The 24045-nt window shown below is 42.2% G+C and overlaps 1 protein-coding gene across 1 annotated transcript in view; it reads left to right on the top strand.

Moving 5' to 3' along the window:
* The window catches only part of PKHD1 (PKHD1 ciliary IPT domain containing fibrocystin/polyductin), a 471475-nt gene that overhangs the window by 7404 nt on the left and 440026 nt on the right, over positions 1 to 24045 (top strand). The window contains exons 5-17 of the mRNA XM_036248838.1: positions 2549 to 2606; positions 5693 to 5771; positions 7065 to 7139; positions 8283 to 8347; positions 8848 to 8887; positions 9990 to 10060; positions 13550 to 13651; positions 14437 to 14532; positions 17268 to 17409; positions 20157 to 20271; positions 21218 to 21496; positions 22492 to 22581; positions 22675 to 22765. Of these exons, the coding sequence (XP_036104731.1) occupies positions 2549 to 2606; positions 5693 to 5771; positions 7065 to 7139; positions 8283 to 8347; positions 8848 to 8887; positions 9990 to 10060; positions 13550 to 13651; positions 14437 to 14532; positions 17268 to 17409; positions 20157 to 20271; positions 21218 to 21496; positions 22492 to 22581; positions 22675 to 22765 (1303 nt within the window). The remainder of the gene's footprint in view (positions 1 to 2548; positions 2607 to 5692; positions 5772 to 7064; positions 7140 to 8282; positions 8348 to 8847; positions 8888 to 9989; positions 10061 to 13549; positions 13652 to 14436; positions 14533 to 17267; positions 17410 to 20156; positions 20272 to 21217; positions 21497 to 22491; positions 22582 to 22674; positions 22766 to 24045) is intronic.

The raw sequence follows: 24045 nt of genomic DNA, 5'->3' as shown, positions 1-24045 counted from the left end.
GAGTCTGCCCCTCCATGCTCAGAGGAATTCAGGCATTGGGAAGGGGTGATAATGAAATACTTCTATCTCCCCCACCTTCTTTCTGACGGAAGGCTTACAGACTGAGTGGGAGATTTTACATCTCAAGTAGGAAATCAAGAGATACATTTTCTTAGTTGATTTGCACTCGGTTGTTCTGTCTGCCTCGGTTTCTAACATCTGTGAGGAGGAGCAATAACCATTGGTCTACTTCATGAGGCTCCTATGATAAAGTTCCAAGGGGAGTGATAATGGTCTGAAGGGCGAGCCAGTGGGAGATGAAGGTCTGGGTGCAGGAAGAGGCTGGGGGTCCAAGGTGGGGATTATGTATTTGGTAGGTGTGTGAGGAATTGCATTAATCTTTATCTTTTGGTGAGATGGAGCCAGATCACAACCGGTGAAGTCACAGCATTCTTATTTTGACCCCTGACTCTACATATTTTCTGTGAACGATTTTCTAACCCTTCCTTTAGAAAGGGAGGAAATTCATCTTGATGGCAGAGGGTGCAGCTGTGTGGATCAATACTTAAAAATGCACTTGCCAAGCAGCTTTGTGGAAATGTCTGTTGATTCTTGATGTCTGATTAGGGCTGTCGATTAACCAGGGAGTTATTCTTTGGTGATATTCTCCCTGGGAAGGTGGACTCCTGGGGTGCTGGAAACACACCAGGGGAAACAATTTGCAGTCTTTGTTTTGCAAATGAGAAGCTTTCCAAGTTGTGGTGAATGGTTCTGGTGGTTTGGGCATATAGAGGAGTTTGGAAGAACTATCCTTTTCCTGGGATAGTCATTAGCTCATGGGTCACACCTGGGCCTGGTCAGTCCATTCTTACTCTTTGTTTTTTCACACTGGCCCTGACTGTGAAATACACTGACCTGGGACTAACCCAGGTACCTATGGGCAAGATAGAATTCCTGGAATTGTCTCCTTCTCTCTGTCTAGACAGTATATTCATCATCTCAGATGGGGCCGCTTCATTCACTTGCAAAAATCTGATTGTCTTGTATCTACCAGGCTAGGCACAGGGACACAACAGTGACTGAGTGAGACGTTGTACCCTACTGGTGAAGTTTGTGGTGAGCAGATGAAGGGCTTTGGGGGAGGGGGCAACGAGATAATGTGGAGTGCCATGACCAGGCTTCCACAGGCTCCCCTCTCTGTCAGTGCTCCCCCTCCCTCCTGGAGGGTCATGTTGTTTCCTGGTCCTTGAGTCATTTGAATAATTTTCCTCCCAACAGGCACCTCCCACTTTCCCCATAAACACCTCACTTGTGTGCCTCTCCCACTTCCAATTTCTCATAATTTGCTTTTTCCTACCACCATGCTAGCTGATACTGTTATCGGAGAAATGCATGGATGGCCTTTCTCCCTTGTTAGTGGGAGTGGGGTTCTTGGGGTGCCACTGGAACAAGCATTTATGGAGGCCCCCATGGCAGGATGAGATGTGATAGAAAGATTTATTTGCATAGAGTTACTTCCTTAGGTTCCTAAAGTCCGATTTCCCTTAATCCAGTCCTGGAAGAGGTGTACCTGGGGATTCAGCAGAGCTAGAAGCAAAGCCAGAGTCCAAAGTTTCCATTCCATGGTGGAGCTCGGTCCGGTTTCGCAGGAGGCTAATTGCAGTCCATGAGTCCATTGTGTGTGGGATCCACATGGCTGTGGGCCATGTGGGTAAATGCAGGAGGGCCAAGAGAGCGCACACCCTGCAACAAGAGTCCCAAGAGTCCCTCGAAAACCAGGAGCCCAGACTCCTTTGTTTAGGAGATTAAATATCTTAAATTTTCCTGCGCTTGCAGCGGCCATGCCGACTCTGGCCAACGACCTGTCCCCAGGTGTGACTGATAGGCCAGTACCTTCCCTATTTCACCCAGACCTTCCTGAGCATGTGTCTATTCTCCCCCTGTTCAGTTCCTCCCCCAGGATCTGCAGGGAACAGACCGGTAGCTTTCAAGGGGGGAAGGGGTGTTAAATTGCAGCTTCTTGCCAATGACATGGCTATATTACTTGGCCTTCCTTCCCTTTGCTCCTTTCCAGTTATTGATAAACTAGGTCAATTACAATGATATCAATAATAGTTAAAGTTGCAATCCTTTCGATTTAAATCAACATATGATTGTGTAGAAACATAAAAAATAATTTCAAGACCTCAAGATAAGTTATACTGATGGAATTAAAAGGCTGGTATTTTAAAATGTGGGCTGCCTACCTTTTCTTCTGATAAAATGCATTCCTGGGTCTGGCAGGTACAAACAGGCTTGCCAAAGTTTGGGCAATATGGTACCAGAGAGTCTCTCCTATGACCTTTTCAGAATTCCTTTACCTCATCTATGGAAGAGCTATAATAATATCTGCCATCTCTGCTTCACAGGAATATTCTAAAGATAAAAGGAAATAGATTTAAAGTGATTTGAGGAAACGTGTCATTTACTACCTTAGCTGAATGTTCTGTGAGAAAGAACTTGTCCTTCCTGTGTTTGTGGTTGTGAGAGTCTAATGAAACGCTCACTTGTGATAACATTTTCACAACAGTTTTCCAGGTCACAGACACCCATTGTTTACCAAGTTGATCCACCAAGTGGAGCTCCAGGTAAGAAATCTTCTATTAAAATAGGAATGATAATGAATCCCTTTGCCAAAGCCTACTGCAAACTCTTCTACCAAGATGGGTAGTCTCCATAAATAGGAAATTTTAGCTTCTTCTTTGATGCTGTTTTGAAAATAAGTGTCAATCTCTGGTTTATTTTAACCTGGTTTGGTTTCACCTCTGGGCACTTTTCTCTGTTGGTTCACTGATAAGAATAGGAATCTGAACATGAAAAGAAAAAGAGGCCAGCAAACTCAAACCAGGTGCTGCTGGAGAGCGGAGAAAACAGAGAGCGCCATCGCTTGTAACTTCATAGTTATCCACATCATAGCAAAGCTTTACTGAAATTGACAGGTTCTGTTCAAGTTTTTGGCGTGTAGTATAGTATTGTATCCTCATAAGAACCTGATGATATAAGAATTATTCTTCTTCCCATTTTTCAAATGAGGAATAACCCTGATCCTTATCCTGGAGGTTTGATCGTGAGTTAGCTCACAGATGAGCAAAGGCCAAGAGAAGAGAAGGGAAAAGAAAGCTGTGGATTTATATCAAACATGGGATTGCAACCAAGAGATTCAGGAACTGCTAGCCCTGTTTTAGAAATACGTCCTAAACACAGCAAGGATTACATATAATTTGTGGTCTGATTCTTGGCAAGTTCTTACATCTATTTTAGGTTTTTCATTTGTCCAGGGTTTCCAGATGGTATACGTATGGAAATACAAGTTGCCAAATTTTTATACGTAGTTGTGTCTAAATTCATAAACTGACTAGGTGTTTTGAATGGCTTGATGGCTCAAGAATGTCAAAATGAGTATCTGAGTTACTAAAAAGGGTTTGTGCGTGTATGTGTGTGTGTACATGTGTGTATAGAGACACAGATTCAGCTTTATCTTATTAATGGAGGTTATTAACAGATCTGTTTCTTTCCAGTTGTCTTAATAATCAAGGCATGATAATGTTTTATTAAAAAGAGATGTGGTCTATGAAATCACATGCAGGCACTTGGATCCCTGCTGCTCCGCTGTTAGAAAGCTCCTGTGTGGATGGCAGAAGTCTTGTTAGGGTGAGGGATGAGGGGGGAGCCAGCCCCTAGAAGTGTGAAATGGAATGTCAGCTGGTACCCAGATCTGTCAAGCCCATTTCAACCACTGAGTTTGACTTCCACACACTGTCTCCTCCACCTTCTGGGGGAACAATTGGTGACTGGCCTGCTTGGAGTGGTCCCTCCAGGCAGGATCCACCCGACTGCATCTTTGAAATCACTTTCCAGACGATTACTCTCATTTCATTTGGGAAGCCTGCCCAGAGTAGCAGCCAGGGAGATGGGGGAGGTGGTGGGGACAAGAGAGAGACAACGTTTTATGAGCAGTTGAATTTCTATATGTGGTTAACAGTTGTTCACTGTGACGCAGAATCTTCCAGCCTCATGGTCTGGCTTAGCCATTTGTCAGATTCTGTTGGTCTTTTTTTTTTTATTATTTTTATTTTTCAGAAACAAAAAGAAACTCACAAGAATTTTTAATTTCTGTTAATCGTTTCTAAAATTGTGCTCATCAAAGCTAGAAATCACGTCCACCAAAGTCAGGAAATCGATAAATTAGCTCTACTGAAATGAAGGAGAATTATTTTGTTAATTGTTGTCAGCAGCAGAGACCTTCAGACAAGAGAGAGGCTTTTGCCAATTTTGTGACCTTTGTCTGCGTCATTAGATTCTCTCTTTTTCTACCAGTTCACCTGCAAAGTGGTGGTAATACTTCCCGGAACGGTCCCATTGTTTCAGTGCCAGTCATCAGTGAAGGGAACAATTTTGTGCTGACATCTTTCACGGCCTTACTTGTGGCCATGAAGAGACTCAAAGTCTCTGAATTCAGTGACCTCAAGAACCCCATAGGTGCCCTTTTCTTTTCTATCTTTGAAGTTTTACCTCCTAAGCCAACACAGCTTTCATTTCTAAACGTGTATGTGATGCTGAAAGATTACGGTATCGATGATTAAGTTCTGTAGTTCTTTGAGAGGCACGCTCTTCCAGGTCGAGGGGTTGTGTGATCTTTAATGTCATCATCTCGCTGTGGTGTATTTGCTTAAAAACTTGCCTCATGCAGTTCCCAGAACTGAGTTTAGGTGCTTTTCAACTGTGGGGGCGATCAGCTCATGGAGGGTCCGCAAACTCTTTCTGGAAAGGCTACTTAGATTTCTTTCTCAGCTTTTGTGAGCAGCGGGGATGGGGTGGTTCTGAAGTGCACCTTGCTGAAAGGAGATCACTGATCCCTACAACTTCATTCATCTTATGAGCTCAAAAGAGGGGAGTATCAAAGAAAAACTTACTACCCATTGGAAAGCCCTGCAAGACATATAGAGGAAACCAGACAGAAGTCATCCCTGTTTCAGCAGCAAGGCACACACCAGCTGTTTGTGGGTCCCCAAATTGCCCTACCTTTGAACATGAGCACATTTATGAAAGAAACAAGACATGCAATTGCCTATAATTCTGCTGCTGTATCGTGCTTTCTCTTTTAGTTCTTGTCCATTTGGGTCAAACATGAGGTTTATCTTTTGTATTCTGAGATATGAAAAAAAAGTTTAGTGTCCCTGAATACCCATCCAGATTGTGTGATATGACCCTCCTCATATCACAGGTATTCGAATTAGAAGTGTCTAGAGGAAAGTCTCATGAGGCGTGGATCACCCCAAGGCATGTTGTTCTTCAGTCCCACAGTGGGTGGATGGTCTGCACAGAAGCAAGTGAGTGGAGAGGGGCAATATGCCGAAACTGGCCTCTTCCCCTTGAAAACCTCATGCTTCATGGGACTGTGAGGAAGACCCATTATTCCTTCTACACTCCCTACATAGACCATTAGTCCATAACTGCAATCATTGGTTATTTTAGCCTTTCCATTCTGTGATATTGATCACTGGATCATATTTTGTGATCTTTTCCTGTTGTATAGTTTACAAAAAAGTACATACTCTGTTTCATGACCAGTTCGGCCATATTAAGTAGATGTACAAAAAGAAATACGGTTTATGTTATACATTTAGAGTCTGAGTTAAGTATATTAAAGTTTTAAAAAATCTTCTCAAAATAGGACAACTAATACATGTGTATGGCTGGATTATCACTGGAAGACTGGAAACCTTTGATTTTGATGCTGAGTACATTGATAGGTAAGCGTGTGTTGTTTTGAAGTACCACTAGTTACAAATACACTGAATTGCTTCTTGGAGCCCGCTTCCCCCATAGCAATAAATTGTAAGCAGTTGGCACAGAATTGCTATTTTCCTCTTTGCAGTTTATGGTCCCTGGTGAGCTGGGCTTCAGCAAACTTTGTTAATGTAATTGCAACTGGTCGATTAAGTTTGTCCATTTATTTACTGACAACTAGTCACTCTGGGCTCAGTGTGAATTGTACTGTAATTGCATCTGTGGATTTTTTTCCTGATTCTTATCCTTCCCCCTTTTGTTTCTTAGGATGTAATAAATATTTTGTAAAATGATGTGTGAGCCCAAAAGACCATTAACTTCCTTCCTTGGTTGCTATTACCCATTTATGCATTTAGAAATCTGATTTGTGTGATCAAAGGAAATATGGAAGAAGCTACTGAAAGCCATTGAACCTTTAATGTTTTCTGGGAGTGGTGAGGATGTCAACATGACTTTTTTCATTGGAGGTCTTAAGAAATGGAGTGTGATACTACTGAATCATCTATGCTAGCACGAGAGAAGAACAGGAGGGGAGTATTGAAGTTGTGATGGTTGTAGGAAGCTCTAAGCAACTGTGGTTATTCAACTTATGAAGCACTTACAATGAGAATTTGTAAAGTAGAAGGGACATAATCAAGCTGAGTAGACTCTATACACTGTGTCGAATTTTTCCTTCACCTCTGGACAGGATGGGACATCCTCCTCTGTTCTGCTTTCTCTCTTTGATTCTTCCCTAGTTGAAGACAAGAGTATTTGACTACTCTCAAGATCTACATTTTTCACATTAAATAATGGTCAATTTGTCTTGAAAGGAAATTATTTTTCCTGCTGAAGATAGAAGCCCAAAAGACACCATTGCCAATATACCTTATTCACTACTTGTTTCCATCTCAGCCTTGGTCTGGGATCCAATCTTTGAAAGGTGGGACAAAGGCATAATCTCTGCTATAGCTTTGTGTAGGCCCACTATAGCCCATGTGGAGATGATGAAGATTTTTTTGGGAGGTAAGAAATGCTCCCTCTGCAGTGTGAAAGAACAAACCATGAGACAGTATTGTGCACACATACCTTCAGGCTGAGAATTTGATCCAACTTCTCCTCAGGGGGCGGACTTCACCCACCTGCAGTAATACCCCATACATCCAGAAGAGAATGTTCATAAGAATGTTTTCTCTGAATTTTGCCTGGAATATTTGCTGGAGGCATCTCAATATTATTGTCTCTTGTCCTTTCTTCCCATTTTTTTTTTTATCTAGTCCATTGATCTTGGAAGCTCAAGGAGATAAATGGGTCACTCCTTGCTCTCTTGTCAACAGGCAAACAGGAAGCCGGTGAGTGTCTTTCTTGCCACCATATATGCTTTTAGGTTCTTCCACTTGGATAGACCACACACACACACACACACACACACACACACACACACAGCTATTTTTAATTTATTTTATTTTTTTCAATTTTCATCAATTTATTTTTGTTACAGATGTTTCTCCTTTGTCCTTCCCAGAGCTATTTTTGAAATATAAATTACCCATAATTGTTGAATGCTTTATCTTTAGACTTGCTGGAAAAGACAGAGTAATCTATTCAAAATGCAAATTGAAGTGGATTCTGAAACCTTTCTTAAAAACAATAGCTACTACTTCTTATGGGTTTACAATAGGCCAAGCCCTGCTCTAATGCTTTACAGTTAAGCCACTCAGTAACCTCCTGAGTGATTAGTCTCACTTTGCAGATAAGGAAACTGAGGCACAGAGGTTAAGCTCCTTGCCCAATGTCTCACAAAGAGAAAGTGGCAGAGCTAGGATTTGATCTCTAGCTAACTACCAGCCTCCAGAGTTCATGCTCATGACCACTATACCATAATGACTAGCGAAAGAAAAAAGCAAATAAAATATATTTATTTCTTTCAATGACTATTTAAAAAATGTATGTCTATATGCTTACAGTTCAGATAACCAACATCTTCGCTGGATTTTCACTTTAGTCTGGACTAAGTGGATTAACCTTCCTTTCAGGTCATCACCAGAATGACACTCTACAGTTTAGCTTTTTGGGGCAAGCATCGAATAGAGCCAAATTCTATAAAGTGGTTTCTTCCTGGTGTCTTAAGTTTGTTTGCTCAGAATTGTACTTTTTTGGGTTTCGCACTAGCTAACAGATTTTTTTTTTTTTGATAAGTATTTTGTTATCCTTGTCATAAAGCAGATTTTGGAAAGACATGGCTGAATGGAGGGTAGGTGTAAGTAAAATGTTTCTCACACTGTGTTTTTGACTGATGGCAAATGAGATGACAACCCTAGTTAGTACTATCCTAAGTATTTGCCCCAAGGATCTCATTATACTTTCAGTATCTTCTGATTTTCTCTGGCTAGTTTGCTTTTCTTCTTCTTATTTTACTTTTATGGCTAAAGAGTTAGAACTTCCAAACTGAGTTGTCTGGTCATTGTCACTTCAGGTTTTTGGTTCTTCCGTAGCTACCCCATTCAGGAGGACCACGGTGTTGGCACTTTGCAGTGCCGTGTGGAAGGCAACTACATTGGTATGTTTGAAAAGTATCGACTTTCCAGTCTTGTCCATTTCTTCCTCTGTGTCTGGAAAAACAAGTATCTCAAGAATTGGTTCTAATGAAGATGATAATAGTAACTGCAATGTGTTAAGAACTCCCTGAAACCCAATATAAAGCAGTTTAAATAAAAACAAATGTAATTCTCACAATAAACCTGTGAGGTGGGTGGAGTTATTTTCACTGTACAGGTGATAACGGAAGTTAGTAACCTGTAGAGCAGGATTTCTCAGTTGGTGTAACTCGAAGACTGAGCTCTTACCTGCTGCCCCTACTACATTTCTCTTTTTATTGTTGGATGTTGACATTGTTGATGGTGCAAGTCTGGGAGGTGTTTATTTTGGGCACCACTGAGGACATTACAGGTTCGGGTCATAGCTTGATGATATTTGGAGTCCCTGGGTTAATGATAGCAATGGCTGACCCAGGTGACTCCTGTGGACTCCTGTATTGATGTCTGTTTCTTCTCGTTACAGGGTCCCAGAATGTTAGTTTCTCAGTATTTAACAAAGGAAAGTAAGTAACCTGGAGACACAAAATTTATCTTCACCTTGTATTTTCTCTTTCTTGTCTTGATTACTTTCTTTAACTTTGTAAAGTAAAAAATTTCAGCCATATATGGTCAGAGTAGAATAATAAAACCCCGTGTACCCACTTGATCTCTTTTATTTGGCTGAATATAATTGATTGTTATGAACTCACCTTGAGGCAAAGTAAATAATTTAATGTGACGATGGTATAGAAGTTTAGGAATTACCTCGTGGGTAATCTCATAACAGTAAATTTAAAACAGGACACAGTTTCATGAAGTACATTGTAGCATTCCAGAAATTTCATGATGGAAAGGGTGCAAATTTCATAGAGCTATGGAGAGATAAATTAGAATTTTAAATTTCTTTCTACATGACTTACCTCATGTTCTGTCACTATATAATTTGGCGGGTGTTTTCCTTAGAAGTACATTGTCTAGATACTATTGATTTTATTGTGATGATGGTTACATTTTACCCACAGCTACATAGTCCAAAGTATGTGTTCTCTCTCTCTCTCAAGTTAGGAAGGAATAAAACTGATATCTATTGAGTATCTACTATAGGCCAGCTCCATATCAAGCCCTTTTACATTCATCACTCCATTTAATGCTTTTGATACTCTGTGAAATCGGTATTATTATTCTCATACAATCATTTTCTAGATTAGAATACACACCTTGCTCCACTGGTATCATTCTTTAGTCATCGAAAGGAGCTGGTATTTAAATTGTTTTGTTCTAAAGTACTGGAGGTTAGTTCATAATCTTCCTTTCAGGAAGCTAATTTTTAAAATATGCAATTTCAGCCCGGCTGGTGTGGCTCAGTGGATTGAGCATTGTCCCATGGACTGGGAGGTCCTGGTTCAATTCTCAGTCAGGACACATGCCCTGGTAGTGAGCTCAATCCCCAGTAGGGGGCATGCAGGAGGCAGCCAATGGATGTTTCTCTCTCACATTGATGTTTCTATCTCTCTCTCCCTTCCTTGCTCTCTAAAAAAAATCAATAAAAATGTATTTTAAAAAGTAATAAAATAAGCAATTTCAGATGCTACGTTCATCCAAAACACACTTTTGTCTTTTTTGAAGGTCAATGGTACACAAGAATGCATGGCTGATCAGTGCTAAGCAGGACCTTTTCCTGTACCAGACATACTCAGGTACTGTTCTCTTCACCCTATACTCCTCACTCCTTCCCTCATGCGAAGCTGTCCCTACACTCATAGACAACCCTTTGATTTTGGGTGAGAATTAGTTCCTTTTATGAGTGTCCATTTTAGTTGCGATTAAAAAGGCTTCGTCGTAGACATCTATACAAAAGTCTCTGCAGACAGACTGGATGAAAGAAAGGGGCGCCATCCCTGTTCTGTGTTCTGAAAAGATAACAGAAAAGAGGTAGCACTGAAAAATCTAAAAGCACATCTTTTCAGTTACTTGAGCATCTCGCCTCTGAGCATCTGTTCAATAGTTTATGACTTATGGATACTGATGTTAAGTGATTGTATGGCTATTGATGAGTAAACCTCCACACTAAAAAAAAAAAGAATGCTGAAAATTAGAGCTCGCATGAAACTGTGAACTCAACTCAGTGATAGAAGATCAGCCACTACAGAAGGGTCCTTAGATACTAGGCTTGAATACAGTCACAAAGTCGCTGAAGAAAGTCTGTCAAGTAGGTTCAGATCCCAGAGCCAGCAGAATCTACTTTTGCCAAAAGTGCAAGAAATTTTGTAGGCTATGGTGTAGATGCCATTCACTCCCTAGACAGCCTAATTCTGCAAAAGCTGAATTTCTACCCTGGCTCTTGCTTTCTTTAAACAGTGTAACTGGTCTCTTTTGGAGCGATTGGAAGAAGCGCCTTCGATGAGGGGAGAGTGACAGCAGAAACAAGGGGAGGGACTGGCCCTTCTTGAGTACTTGACATACAATCTCAGTATTTATTTCACTTGACTATGCAATAGGCACTATGAGACTAATTTTACAGATGAGGAAACTGAGTCAGAGAGGCAAAGGAATCTGCCCTAAGTCCCTAGTGCTAGTAGTCAATATACTATGGGAAGTACCCTGTACTTGCCACCCACCCCTAGCTTCTTTGTGAGTCGGCCCATGAGCATTGAACTCTGACAGTCAGATAAGCTGGCAGGTATCTCTGATGACACACCTATTTCTTATTTCCAGCACCAATGTCTTCTTGGGATGTGGACTCTCAGGCCAGAACTTCTTCACAGCAGAGGAGGCTGTGGGAAGGGAGATGGGGACAATCGCAAAGAGCCCAAGGCTGAGCTACTTGAGCTCTGGCATGTAATTGCTAGTTGAGTTTGGTTAAGTCATTTCTGAACCCCAAACAAACATCTCTTTTATTTTTGTCTTTTAATGATTTTGGAGAGAGAGGAAAGAAGACGAAGAGAGAGATGGAAACATCAATGAGAGGAACATCGAATGGCTGCCTCCTGCATTCTGCACCCCCCCACCCCGGAGATTTGGCTCACAACCTGGGCATATGTCCTGACTGGGAATAGAACCGGCGACCTCTTGGTGCATGGGTCAACGCTCAACCACTGAGCCACACTGGCTGGGCAAACAAACATCTTTAAAGTGGACAAAATGGAGTTTGCCCTTTAACGGCAAAAGTTGTGGGAAGAAGCAGATGAGCAAGGCCCTTGGAATTCTCTTTCCTCATCTCCATATCAGTTCAATCACCAATTTCCACCAATTTTATCTGCCATATATTTCTTAAATATGACACATCGACTGTCTCTACAACCACTGCCTTAGTTCAGGACTCCACCATTTTTTGCCTGGCATGCTGCCACAGTTTCTAAGGGGGCCCCTGACCTGCCATTCGTCCCTGCTGACCCAGCTCCATTATCTGACGTCTCTCCCTGCTCACCATCTTCTAAAAGCTTCCTGCAGGGGAAGCTCTGATCTCCTCTGTGTCTGCTCTCTGCTCCTTGTCTGCTCTCCAGCTCCATCTCTCTCATATTCCAGCAACACGCAAATGCACTGGGCCATTTCTTCTCTCCACGCTTGGGCTATCTGTCCCTGTAAATGCCCATTCTCTTCTTTCTCCCCTTCATTTAGCCAGTTCTAATCCTTCCTATAACATTTAGCTCAGATGTCACTTCTAGAAATTTCTTTCTACTCCACCATACCTGCTCCCATCTCTTAAACCTCTCTTCAGCACTTTTGTATTCTCTTCCTAATTTCACTAGCCTGAGATATGATCATTATACTTTTGTGTACCTTCCCTTCCTCATCCTGATCTCCTTGAGGATGGGAACTATTTTGTGTTCATCTTTATGTCCCTGTGTCACATAGTAAGTGCTCTGTGAATGTTAAAAAGGAGTATGAAATAATAGATGAAAAGAAGGGGGTTATTATGATTAGTGTTGAATTTTGATATTTGAGTGTAGGGGTCCATCTTTGCCTCCGTATATCTCCTCTGCTTTGTCTCATGGACAAAAGTGTTATGTAGGAAGTGCCCTGACACAATTTATATTTGGAAGTGGTACCTTCCGTTTATCATGAATCATGACTCCTCTTTCCCCTGGAGGGAATACAATCCAGAACTGTCCAAGTTGGATCACAGAAGAGGAAAGGATCAGAAAAAGTTCAGTTCCTAGGGATATGTGACTTATTCCTGTAGGGTTTTGAAGCAATCAGGAGGCAGTCTGAGACAACGGGGTGTGAGGTGGTGAGTGTAGGGGTGGGGGCGGGGAGCATGCAGGATGGGGAGCTGTGCAAGGGTACAGAAGACAGTGCGATCCATTCTTTGGCTTAGAGCAAATTGCAGACTCATATGGATAAATTGAGGCCGTGCCTGGTGCATCCAGAGGTAATTCCTCCATAAAGTATAGCCTCCTTTTCTGTGACTTTGGTAAACAGAGTCTTGGAGGTTAGGAGACAGGTTTCCTAAGAAAGCATCATGGTATGTAGGTATTTTTGCTGACAGCTGAGTGACTGCATTTCCCTTGCCTTTCAAATACTGTTCCTGTATAATAGATGTTATTATACATGTTGTTATATGTGAGTCCTTTTTATTATAGGCATTTTTATTTATTTAATTTTTTACAGGAACATAAAATATTACATTAAACCTTTTGTACACTTTGTTACATATATCAACATTTACCTCTGGAAAGAGTATTTTGTCACAAATATTTTCCACCAGTTTTCTTTTTAAAAATTCATTTATTAAAATTTTTTTTCTCTTTAAATCCTCACCTGAGGATGGATATTTTTCCACTTATTTTCAGATAGAGTGGTGGGAGGGGTAGAGAGAGAGAGAGACAGATGTGAGAGAGACACACTGATTGGTTACCTCCTGCACAACCCAACCAGGGCTGGGGACCAAACCGCAACGGAGGTACGTGCCCTGGACCAGAATAGAGCCTGCAACTCTTTGGTCCGTGGGCCAATGCTCCAACTGCTGAGTCAAACTGACCAGGGCTATTTATTAAACAATTTTAATCTTGACATAATTGCATAATTATATGCATTTTAAAATGACTTACTAGAAAAAATTTAAAATGTGGCTTAGTCTTAGAAAGCTAAGGTAAGAAATAAATTATTGATAGTTTCTATTATATTATTATCTGGGTCACAGTCAGGTCTATATTCAGAAGCTTACCTTTTTATTTCTCTTGCAGAAATACTGTCTGTGTTTCCAGAAACTGGGAGCCTTGGGGGAAGAACAGACATCACAATTACAGGAGATTTCTTTGACATTCCTACCAAGGTTACTATTGCAGGTAACTAAGTTGAAATGGCTGAAAATAGTTCCCAGTTTTAAAGGCTGTAGGAGATTATGTATCTCTCAGAACATGAAGAGGGTTGAGGGAAGCAATCTTTGTCTCTTCTGCCTCGTTGTGTCACCTCCTCTAAGGTATTTTACCTGTGTTTCATCGAGACCAGGTGGGATAGTGGTCCTGCAGCTCTGCAAACATGTAACAGGAATAGGATGTCCTTCAGATACACTCACAGTCCATGGTCATTCCCTCAGGTGTTCCCATCTTGGGAGTGAAGAGAAGGAAAAAGTACAGCTTCCTCTTCATAAAGTTCTGCTTCTACTAATAGGCAACCCCTCTCCCCTCCCCCCTTTGCTCTCTTTTTACAGACAGGTAAGAGCGGGCAGGCAATTGCTCTGCAGATTGGTCTGGAATGCCCCCACGGCAAACCCTTTTGTGGAACCTATCTAGAACCTTTAGCTCTGCCAGGCAGTTGCTCCTCTGTGTGGTGACACCAAGAATGATGGTCATACAGCCTGCCCAAGCTGAAGTTTAGTGGCCTCTCAGTGGCTGGCATTGCATTGCTTTCTTTTGGGTTTTATTCGCTGCCCTATGCTCTGCTGCTCTGTACTCTCTTTCCTGGCCTCATTCAGGTGGGTGGTAACTTTTGCTATGCTATTTACATGTGGCCCTTTGCTTGAGAATAGGAGGCCATCTACTTCAGTGTGGTCCTGTTGTCTTGCCATCAAATCTGTATATCTATATGGATACCTATATCTATATTTAGCTAATTAAAAAACCCTCCTCAGGCATTCCATGCGATGTTGGACACGTGTCTCCCAGGAAGATTGAATGCACCACCAGGGCTCCAGGAGAAGGGGCAAGGCTCACTGCTCCTCAGGCAGGTAAGGAAGTCACCAGGGCTGTTCAGTGACTCAGGTTATATTTTAACCAGAAAGAACTTGGAAGTGGATATGAAAGTGTTTGCATTCTGTCTCAGGTTTTATTTGTGTGTTTTAAAACTTATTTTTTAAAATTGATTTTTTAGAGAGAGAGGAAGGAAGAGGAAGAGAGAGATGGAAATATCGATGAGAGAGAACATCGATTGACTACCTCCTGTGTGCCCCTTTCTGGGGATAGGGCCCACAACCTGGGCATGTGCCCTGATTGGGAATTGAACCGGCAATCTCTTGGTGCACAGGTTGATGCTCAACCACTGAACCATACCAGTCGAGCCTGTCTCAGGTTTTGACTGGTTAGCTCAGTGAGCCCTGGTCCACTTTCACAGCAGCTCTTATCTTTCTTCAGATGCTCATCAACACTACAGTCCTAGCCCTAGCCAGACGAATGGCCAGTGGGGTTCAGGGGAGACCATGATCCCGGAGGCATAACTGCAATCAGGACATTGTTATATGGGATCATAAGAGTGTACTCATAATGACAGCATCAGACAAGACCAGAGAGTACGTGCATTTAAATGTTGCTTCTTCTCTGAGGCACCTGTTACTTTGACAAGTAGGACTGTATTGAGCTGTCGCCACCAGTTCATGGCTGAAGTGGGCAGAAATGGAGAAGGCAAGGTTCTGCCTGTCCTTCTCTGTTTAAAGCTTCCACCTCATGGCTGCAATTGGAAAGTATACCCCTGGAGCACTTTTCTCCTAGCATTAGAACTGGAGGCTCAAGTGGAGTCAGGGATGAGGGCAGTGGGCCTGTTCTGTAGCCAGGAACCACAAGCTGCCCATCTGTGTTCCTCACCTGCCCCACAAGGGCTGACTTCATGGTTAACCCAGGCAGTGAACTCAACTCCAGGAGCTCAGCACTTAGGAGGGAAGTAACCCAGCAGGCAGAGAAACCTTTCTAAAGAAAGGCCACTGGGGTGTGAAAATGTATGCAAAGTTTTGGCGTGGGCCTGCTCCAGGTCCCAGGTCTGCAGTTTGTACTCAGAGAAAGCTCCCGTCCAAGGAAACTACCAAAGCTGGTGCTGGAGAAGACATGTTTCCTGTGTCAGGGAATGTAGAATTGTCCCCTCTTGGATAGTGGTAGGATAATTTCCTGAATACAGCTGTTCTTGAGGGTTAACAATGGCCTTTATGAAGTTACATGGGAATTTTTTCTATGGAAGTAAAGTGAACTATTATGTAAGGCAGCGGTTTTCAACCGTTTCCAGGGGACATTTGGCAAGGTCTGGTAGTTACAACTGGGAGGTGGTGGTGGTGCTACTGACCTCTAGTGGCTGGAGTCTAGAGGTGCCACTAAACATCCTTCAATGCACAGGACAGCCTTCACCACTGTTATCCAGCACCAAATGTCTACAGTGCTGAGGTTGAGAAACCTCAAGCAATGTGTTGAAATATGCTTGTATTTTTCTGCTTATTTCTTATCTATTTCCCCCTTTAAATATTAACGAGGAATATTAGCAGTAGTTATATGCATGCATGTGTAACCAGTGGACATAGATAACAATGCTTTCAGGGTGGGGTGGGGGGAGCGGGATAGGGAGGAGGGTATCTGGGGGGAAAAAGGAGAAACATCTGTAACAAAAATAAAAATTAATTAATTTAAAAATGAAAAATAAATAAAACAGGCAAGAAAATAAATAAATAAATGTTTCCACACACACACGCTCACACACACACACACACACACACACACACAAATAAAATAAAATAAAGTAGTAACAATTATTCTCACTGTCCTTTATTGAGTACTTGGTATATTTTAGTCTCTCTGTGTGTATAGTTTAAGTTCTTTTGGTCTTTTTTTTTGGCCAGAATTGTCAAATTGACCCAATTTCCACCCCCCCTCCAGCTTTATTCAGATGTAATTGGTCTTTTCTGCATTGTCTCTATTTATTATTGGCCCCATGCATGAGAAAATGAAAGCATTAAGCAGTTCACTCAGCGCTACACATTTAGTGAATGGCAGAGCTGGAACCTGAACCACAGATGTGTGACTTCAGAGCTTTGACCTTCAGTCCAAGTCTGTAGACAATACTGATTGCTCGTGTGCCTTTGGTCTCAGGGTTTGCTTACTATAAACACCAACCACTAAGAACAACGTCATTGAAACTGTCATGTAATAGCCGCGTGTCATCATTTGTTCTATGTGCAGATCCATACACTGAGGCCAGGACATGAAAAATGTAAGGATTGCCAATTTTCCAGGGAATAAAAGTGTCTTAGGTAATAGAACTCCCAGGCTGAACTGGACCTCAAAAGCTACTGAAATCCACTCCTCAACAGTCGAGTCCCGAGCAGATGATCACACCGTCCCCTTCACTCAACCATAGCACCTGTTTGCTTGTTCACATTTTCTCCAGGACTTGGTTCTCTTCTCCAGACCCTCCCATTAAAAAGGGCTACCTACTCTTCTCTAGTCCTCTGAAAACATTTCCCCTCACCATTCCTTATCAAGCCTCTCTTTCCAGGAGGCAAAATCCCACACCAAGCCGTATTTTCTACACTGTAGAACATTTATTCTACCTATAGAACTGCTTACATGACTTTTCCAACTGGGTCTCGGTTGACCCACCTTTCTAGTTAGTATCTGGTTCATCTTTACTCTGTTATCTGAAGTAAAGTAGTTCCTCAGTTCCGGAAGGAATGTTTTCTGGTGTTTATGAGGTATACATGTCTTACAGGCAATCGCGGGCTTCTTTTTGAAGTTGGAGATGCTGCTGAGAGCTTGGATCTGACTGAAGCCACCCATGGGTACAGGTGGCAGATTGTCCCTAATGCCAGTTCTCCATTTGGATTTTGGCCCAAGGAAGAGCAACCTTTCAGGTATGCTGGAGGAAAAGTGGGAGTCCATATCAAAAGCATCTTTAGTGGCCTGGATGAGGATAGGAGACAGATAACTGAGGAGATTTCCAGGATAAAATTGATAATGTCCACCAATTTCATAGCGACAGAATCTGACCACTGTTCTCCACTGATCTTGGTCATGCCAATGTACCACAGGCCCTTTATCGGTGCATGCTAAATTTTGATCAGTAGGTTAATTTCATATAACTTAGTTTGTAATCTGATTTGGAGATGACTATCAATTGGAATATTGAGCTGAGCAGGCTAAGAGACTTAAAAGAGAGCAGGGTAAAACTTGCTGCAGGTACGTGATTAAGAGATGAAACTCACATCTGGATGGTGCCAAAGACAGATGCAAGCATTTGCCCATTGGTCATATGGCGGAACAAAGGCTGGGCAGCAAGCAGTGCTGTTGGAACAACCACCCAGTGTCATGGTCAACTCATGGCTGGTGGATAGCAGGAGGCTCAGTGACGTTGTTAGCAGTGGTAATGACTGCAATGTCATTATGTGGTTTTGAGTCTTTTCAATCCCTGCAAGGATATTGCCCAAATTTCTAGTTCTCTAAAGTGGGCTTAAAAGTCCAAAAACAGAATTTTTTTGACACACAGTTTCTTTAATATACTCCCAGTGTATATGTAGAGGCTAGATCTTCAGGGTATGATCCTTTACTCTTTTGAGAGAGGTTGATCATGACCCCTGAGTGTGAATTCCAGCCACTCTGTGAGCTCCTCTAAGGATTTGGCCATATTCACTTGTAAGTCAATTGATGAATGAAAGGCTTTGTTCTCTGTTCAGGGTATTTCAGACACTGAAGAAGCCAAGTAGGGAAGGAAATCTGTGAACACAATAGAGGTTCTATTGTCCCAGAAGCCTTACTAACTTGGTATTTAAACACCAATATATGGTTTTAAAGCAGCAATGATTTGTAGTCCCCAATGGCACCTAATAATGCCTCTTTATCATAGTTTTTGAGGACCATCAATAATGTTCAAAGGAAAACCTTTTAGCTATATTCAGTGTGGGGAATGTTAAGGAGGGAGTCAAATCACCTCAAAAGATAAAAGAGCATTTTGACTGGATGGTATGACCTATGGGATATATCTCTTTAACTTCTATTTTGAGGAGAGTAACTCTTTCCATTTTCTGTCATTCATTTCTATAAAATTAAAAACATTTAAATTAGATATTGGAATTTTTATTAATTGGTAAATTAATTATATTAATGGACTTTAAAAATAGTTATTTTCAAAACTATTTCAGAAAATATTCTTGATATTTATTGGGGTCATTTAATAATTTTCTTAGCCATATCTGTCTCTAATATTAGGTCACTAGAACTTATATTAAACATTGCCTACAATCTTCTTCAAGGTTGCAGGTTATATATTTTAATCTGAGATTGCTAAAGTCAATGTTCAAATGACTTTTCTCTGTGGACCATGATCTTTGTAATGGGAAAGAGACTCTTTGCAGGTATTGAGGTGTCTTGTAAGTTCAGAGCAAATACTTTGTGTGTGTGTTTGAAATATTATCTTATTAATAAATCTCTAAACAATTTAAAATGATTTGCTGACCACCTACATTAAATACAACATTGTGTTCAGCATTGAGAGGGTTAGAAAGTCTAGAACAAGGTCATTACCCTTGAGGAGTGGCCACCCTTGAATGCACACACAGGCACAGAGCAAGGCGAGACAGCAGGTGCTGAAATCCCACAGTGTATCCAGTGTTTCCTGATCTTCATTCAGTTCAGTTGGTACGTACTGAGTTATTACCATGTCCCAGGCCTCCTAAGATCAACTACTTCATACGATGCAGCAACAGAGGGAATATTTACAGAGCTAGTTTGCAGATGAGTAACCGTAGTCTCCAATAGGTAAATTGTTTTTTCTAATATTGGACAGTGATCAAGTGGCAGAACCAAGCTCTGAATTTTTCTGACTTCAAGGCTTGTGATTTCTCCCTAAGTCCACCAAAGCCACATTATGACACGTGTTCTTCGTTCCCCGTGGGAATATGGCATTTTAGAGAGGGCACACCTGCAGGTCAAACCTCACATAAACAAACACCCGTTTCCATGAAGTTAATGCCTGCATGTGGAGAGAAGTCTCTTTTGATATCATTTGGGGCATTTCAGGCCTATCACTTTACTCCCCAGGAAGAACTGCACAGTGTTGTCTAGAAGTCAAGTGAGATTATTTGGCAGGAAACCTACTAGCTAATGTATGTTTCCTACCACACACACTCACCGCTGCACAGTACACAGGCTGAATGTCAAGTGGCCACTGTCTGACATCAGCCAGAGGGGTGATCTAGAAAAGAAGACCAGGAGCAGGGTTCCAGATCAAGTCAGAGTGATTTCTGATCAGTGATCTCCCCTTATTTCTAATAATAAGAACAGTATTTACTATTGATTGAGTTCCTACTGTGCAGCAGACCCTGCACTGGCTGCATGACAGCCCTATGCTGGGGCTACAGCTTCCCAAGGAGGAGTGACTGCAGGGGCCCTCGTGCCTGGTGTTAAGAGAGGGGCTGAGATATTGAGACTACCTGGGCGCCGCAGCTGCTTCCACACTACTCGGGCCAGTCTCGTGGCACAAAAAGTCAAGTGTTTCTTCCTCACTACCATAAACAAAATCAACAAAGCACAAGGACAACCACTCTCTGGTCAGTGTTCCAGCCTCAGTGGCTCTTGCTTGACTCTGTGTTCCTCTGCGTTACAGAGCACGGCTCAGCGGGTTCTTTGTGGCCCCAGAGACAAATAACTACACTTTCTGGCTCCAGGCAGACAGCCAAGCTTCCCTGCATTTCAGTCGATCAGAGGATCCCAGGACCAAGGTATTCACCTTCTTCTCATTTTCCTTTTTCTTGTCATTAAAAAAAACAAATAGAACTAAGACTCTCATGTTCTTCTAATAGTTGCAACACACCTTTAGGCAACCAGGAATTTTAATATATATTCTTTTTGATGGTGGGAGGGGTTTATTAAAAGGCTTTTAATTGAGATGCTTTTAATTGTTGAATTTGGTTGAAAACGTGCTGGCACCTACTGTTACTGAGCATTTGCTATAGCCTGGGCATTATGCTACATTCTTTATATACCTTGTCTCTAGTTTTCACAGCATTTTTGTCATCTATGTATGTTTGTCTCTATTTTCCAGACAGGAGACAGGGACTTAGAAGGGTTGTGTGGCCAATCCAGGGCCACTTGGATAATAACAGGTATATTTAGGATTCAAACCCAGATTTGTCTGACTCTGAAGCTCGGTGTCTTGTCCACTAATTTTGGGTAGGGATGTCATCAGTCTTCTGCGGGAATTTCCCAATCAGGTTTGAAGGCTAAGAAAAGAGGATTTAACAGTCAAATTCACTCGTGCTGTTGACAAAGAACCAAAGTATCTTTTTCACATTATTAATAGACTATTGAATGGTTTTGCTAGCTGGCTAGAGAAACAGATTTCGATGTGATCAGTATTTCTAGGTTTTGCGAAGGGCTTGGTATTACTTTATCTACAGTATCACCTGAACCTGGGGTTTCAGCTGGCTGTTCCTGCTCTGAATGTGGCCCAGGCATCCTCACCTGAACACTATTCAGTTTAGACAAAGAGGGAGAAGGAGGGGTGGAGAAGCACCAACAACCGTGGGCCCTAGTGTGATGGGGCTGACTTGATGGGGAAGGCAGTCCTCAGATCCCTGGTTCGTAGCTGTCCAGACACTTGCTGTTTGCGTAGGAAATGCTCAGAAGCGTCACAGTGTTGATTGCGATACATTTACTTGGGCACAGGAGAAGGTGGCCTCCATCAGGGTGGGCACTGCTGACTGGTTTGACTCCTGGGAGCAGAATGGGAATGAAGGGACCTGGCACCAGAAGACCCCCAAGTTGGAGCTGTTCGGGGGAGCCAGGTACTACCTGGAGGCAGAGCATCGTGGGAGAGCCCCCAGCCGGGGCATGAGGATTGGTGTCCAGATCCACAACACCTGGCTGAACCCTGATGTGGTCGGCACGTACCTCCGGGAGAAGCATCAGATCCGAATCCGTGCTCAGAGGCTTCCGGAGGTCCAGGTCTGCATCGCTCCCCAGGCCCATGGGTGTAGGTCCGGGGCTGGGTTCTGGAAGGGATACAGTGTTGCCTAGTGAAAGGATCACCAGCTGGGAGCCAGAAAATTTGAGTTGTAATGATCACTGCTGCCAGAGAAACAGAATATCTATCCAATAGGGTTGTGAGGACGTTTAAAACAATGCATTCATTACCGAGATGATGTTTTCCATGGACTTGGTTTCAGAATTTAAGGTCCAGATAAATATTCCTTTGGAAACTGACTCCCTAGAAAAGAGATAACATTTACTGAACACACACCCATGTGTGCACCCTAAAGTGTGTGCACACACGAGATTTCATAGCCATTTGACTGATTCCGGTCCACTTCCCTGTGTTTTCTAAGTCTACTTTGCAAAGGTCTAGGTCTTGGGATCTCTCAGTTGTGCCCCATATTTGTGTTGAACAATTTTGATGTATTTTTTGTTGTTCATTTTTTGTTGCACGAGGAGGAGTCAAAGTAAAGTCTGCCTTTGAAGCTTAGACTCTAATAGAAAAACACGTGTATAAATAGCTACAGGAAAAACCCAGAAAATAACAAGTGATATAATCTGATCAGTATTACTCCGTAACAAAAGTGTAAGGTGCCTGGCAGGGAATGTATTGGAAGCCACGCAGCGATTAAAGAAGCCTCTGAGAGTGTGACACCACGTGGCTACTTCTGCCTAGCAGGCCTCCCCTGGGAGAGAGTGCTTGGTGAGAAGAGAGGAAAGTGGTCCATTCACCCTAAAGAAAATGGGGGAGTGGAGCATAGATAAATAGAGAGACAGATATGTACCTTATTCCAAGACAAGTTTTCATTAGGAGATAACACGTGTGTTCTCCGGATATTTCTAGATAGTGACACAAAAATCAAAATTATAGTAAAAAGAAAATAGCCAGCCAAGGGAGTATGTTCTGAAATGATCTCTCTAACTTAATTAGCACACGTCATTTAGTCCTGGTACCCTTGACTTCTTAGATGCTAACTGTGTCTGGAAGAGGGAACTTCTTCCTAACCTGGGACAATGTTTCCAGCCAGCCTATCCCTGCAAATGCCACAGCTCATCAGGTGGGAACCTCCTTCAAAGAGCCAGAGGTCGGGGAGCTAGGGGTGGTCTTTATGCCCATGGTCTGAACTCCGGGTAGTTTTTCTTTTCAACAGATTCAAACAGCCATTGAAGAGTTGCTTGCAGTCAAATGCCAGCTGGAACCCCTTTCAGCCAACATCCTGTTCCGACTTGGATTTGAACAAGGTGCTGTCCTGGTTTGACAAATTCTGACCCTCTTCTCCACCATTCTCTCTCTCTCTCTCTCTCTCTCTCTCTCTCTCTCTCTCTCTCTCTCTCTCATAAAATGGGAACACTGTTCATTTCCTCTCCAAGGTGCTAACTGAATCAATGAAGATACAGAAATTGGATTTGGACACTAGTGGCCAAAGGACTGGCTACTTGCTTGGGAGGGAGCTGCTGGGTGCAGCATCCGTCCTGAGCTGTCAGTCAGGTTAGAAACCAAGGATACCGGGAGTTCGGGTTAAGGGACTGTTTCTCAGGCCACACAGTGGGGAAAGAGTAAAAGGCATAGGTAGAAAGCGGCAAAACAGTGCCACTCTTGTTGAATTTAAACTGCACCCTGAGTAAAAGAATTATTATATAAAACAGTAGTCTTAACAAATTGCAAAAATGAGAGAGGGTATAATTTTAAAAGACTAAGGTGAACTAAGTTCCAATCGACACTTGTTGTCTTTTTGCTTCTCAACAGTTTCTTGTGTCATGGTACACACAGAAAATGGTAATACTGTAGTCCCTCCTTATCCCAAGTGCCCAGTGATTGCATGAAACCTTGGACATACCGTGTTTTCTCCTGTACATACATACCTTTGCTCATGTTTATTTATAAGTTAAGCAAGGAGGAGATTAACAACCATAACTAATAATAAAATAGAACTATTAGAACAGCATATTATAATGAACGTTATGTAAATGTGGTCTCTCTCAAAATATCTTATTATACTACTCCCCCTTATTCTTTTTGTGATGATGCAAGATGATAAAATGCCTATGTGATGAGATGAAGTGAGGAGAATAATGTATGCATTATAATATAATGTTAGACTATTATTTATTTTTTTCCCTTTATTGAGTTTAGAGTGAGAGGGAGAGGTAGAGAGAAATGGAAACATCAATGAGGAGAACATCAATTGGTCGCCTCCTGCATGCCCCCCACCAGGGATTTGGCCCATAATTTGGGCATGTGCTCTGACTGGGAATCAAACCAGTGACATCTTGGTGCATGGATCAATGCTCAACCAGTGAGCCACACTGGCCAGGCACGTTAAACTACTATTGACCATACTGATACTTAATGAGTACTTTCCATCTTCTCCTTGGCATATCTCAATTACCAGCATCACTACTCTTGCACTTTTGGACCGTCGTTGAGTAAAATAAGGGTTCCTTGAACACAAGACAGTGGATCTGAGAACCAAGGGCTACTACTTGACTACTGGACATGAAGATGCTGGGCAAAGGGATGA

The sequence above is a fragment of the Molossus molossus genome, unplaced genomic scaffold (assembly GCF_014108415.1).
Source record: "Molossus molossus isolate mMolMol1 unplaced genomic scaffold, mMolMol1.p scaffold_m16_p_8, whole genome shotgun sequence".
Taxonomy (NCBI): Eukaryota; Metazoa; Chordata; class Mammalia; order Chiroptera; family Molossidae; genus Molossus; species Molossus molossus.
Note: the sequence above shows the minus strand (reverse complement) of the source record. Positions and strands in the feature narration are given on the sequence as shown.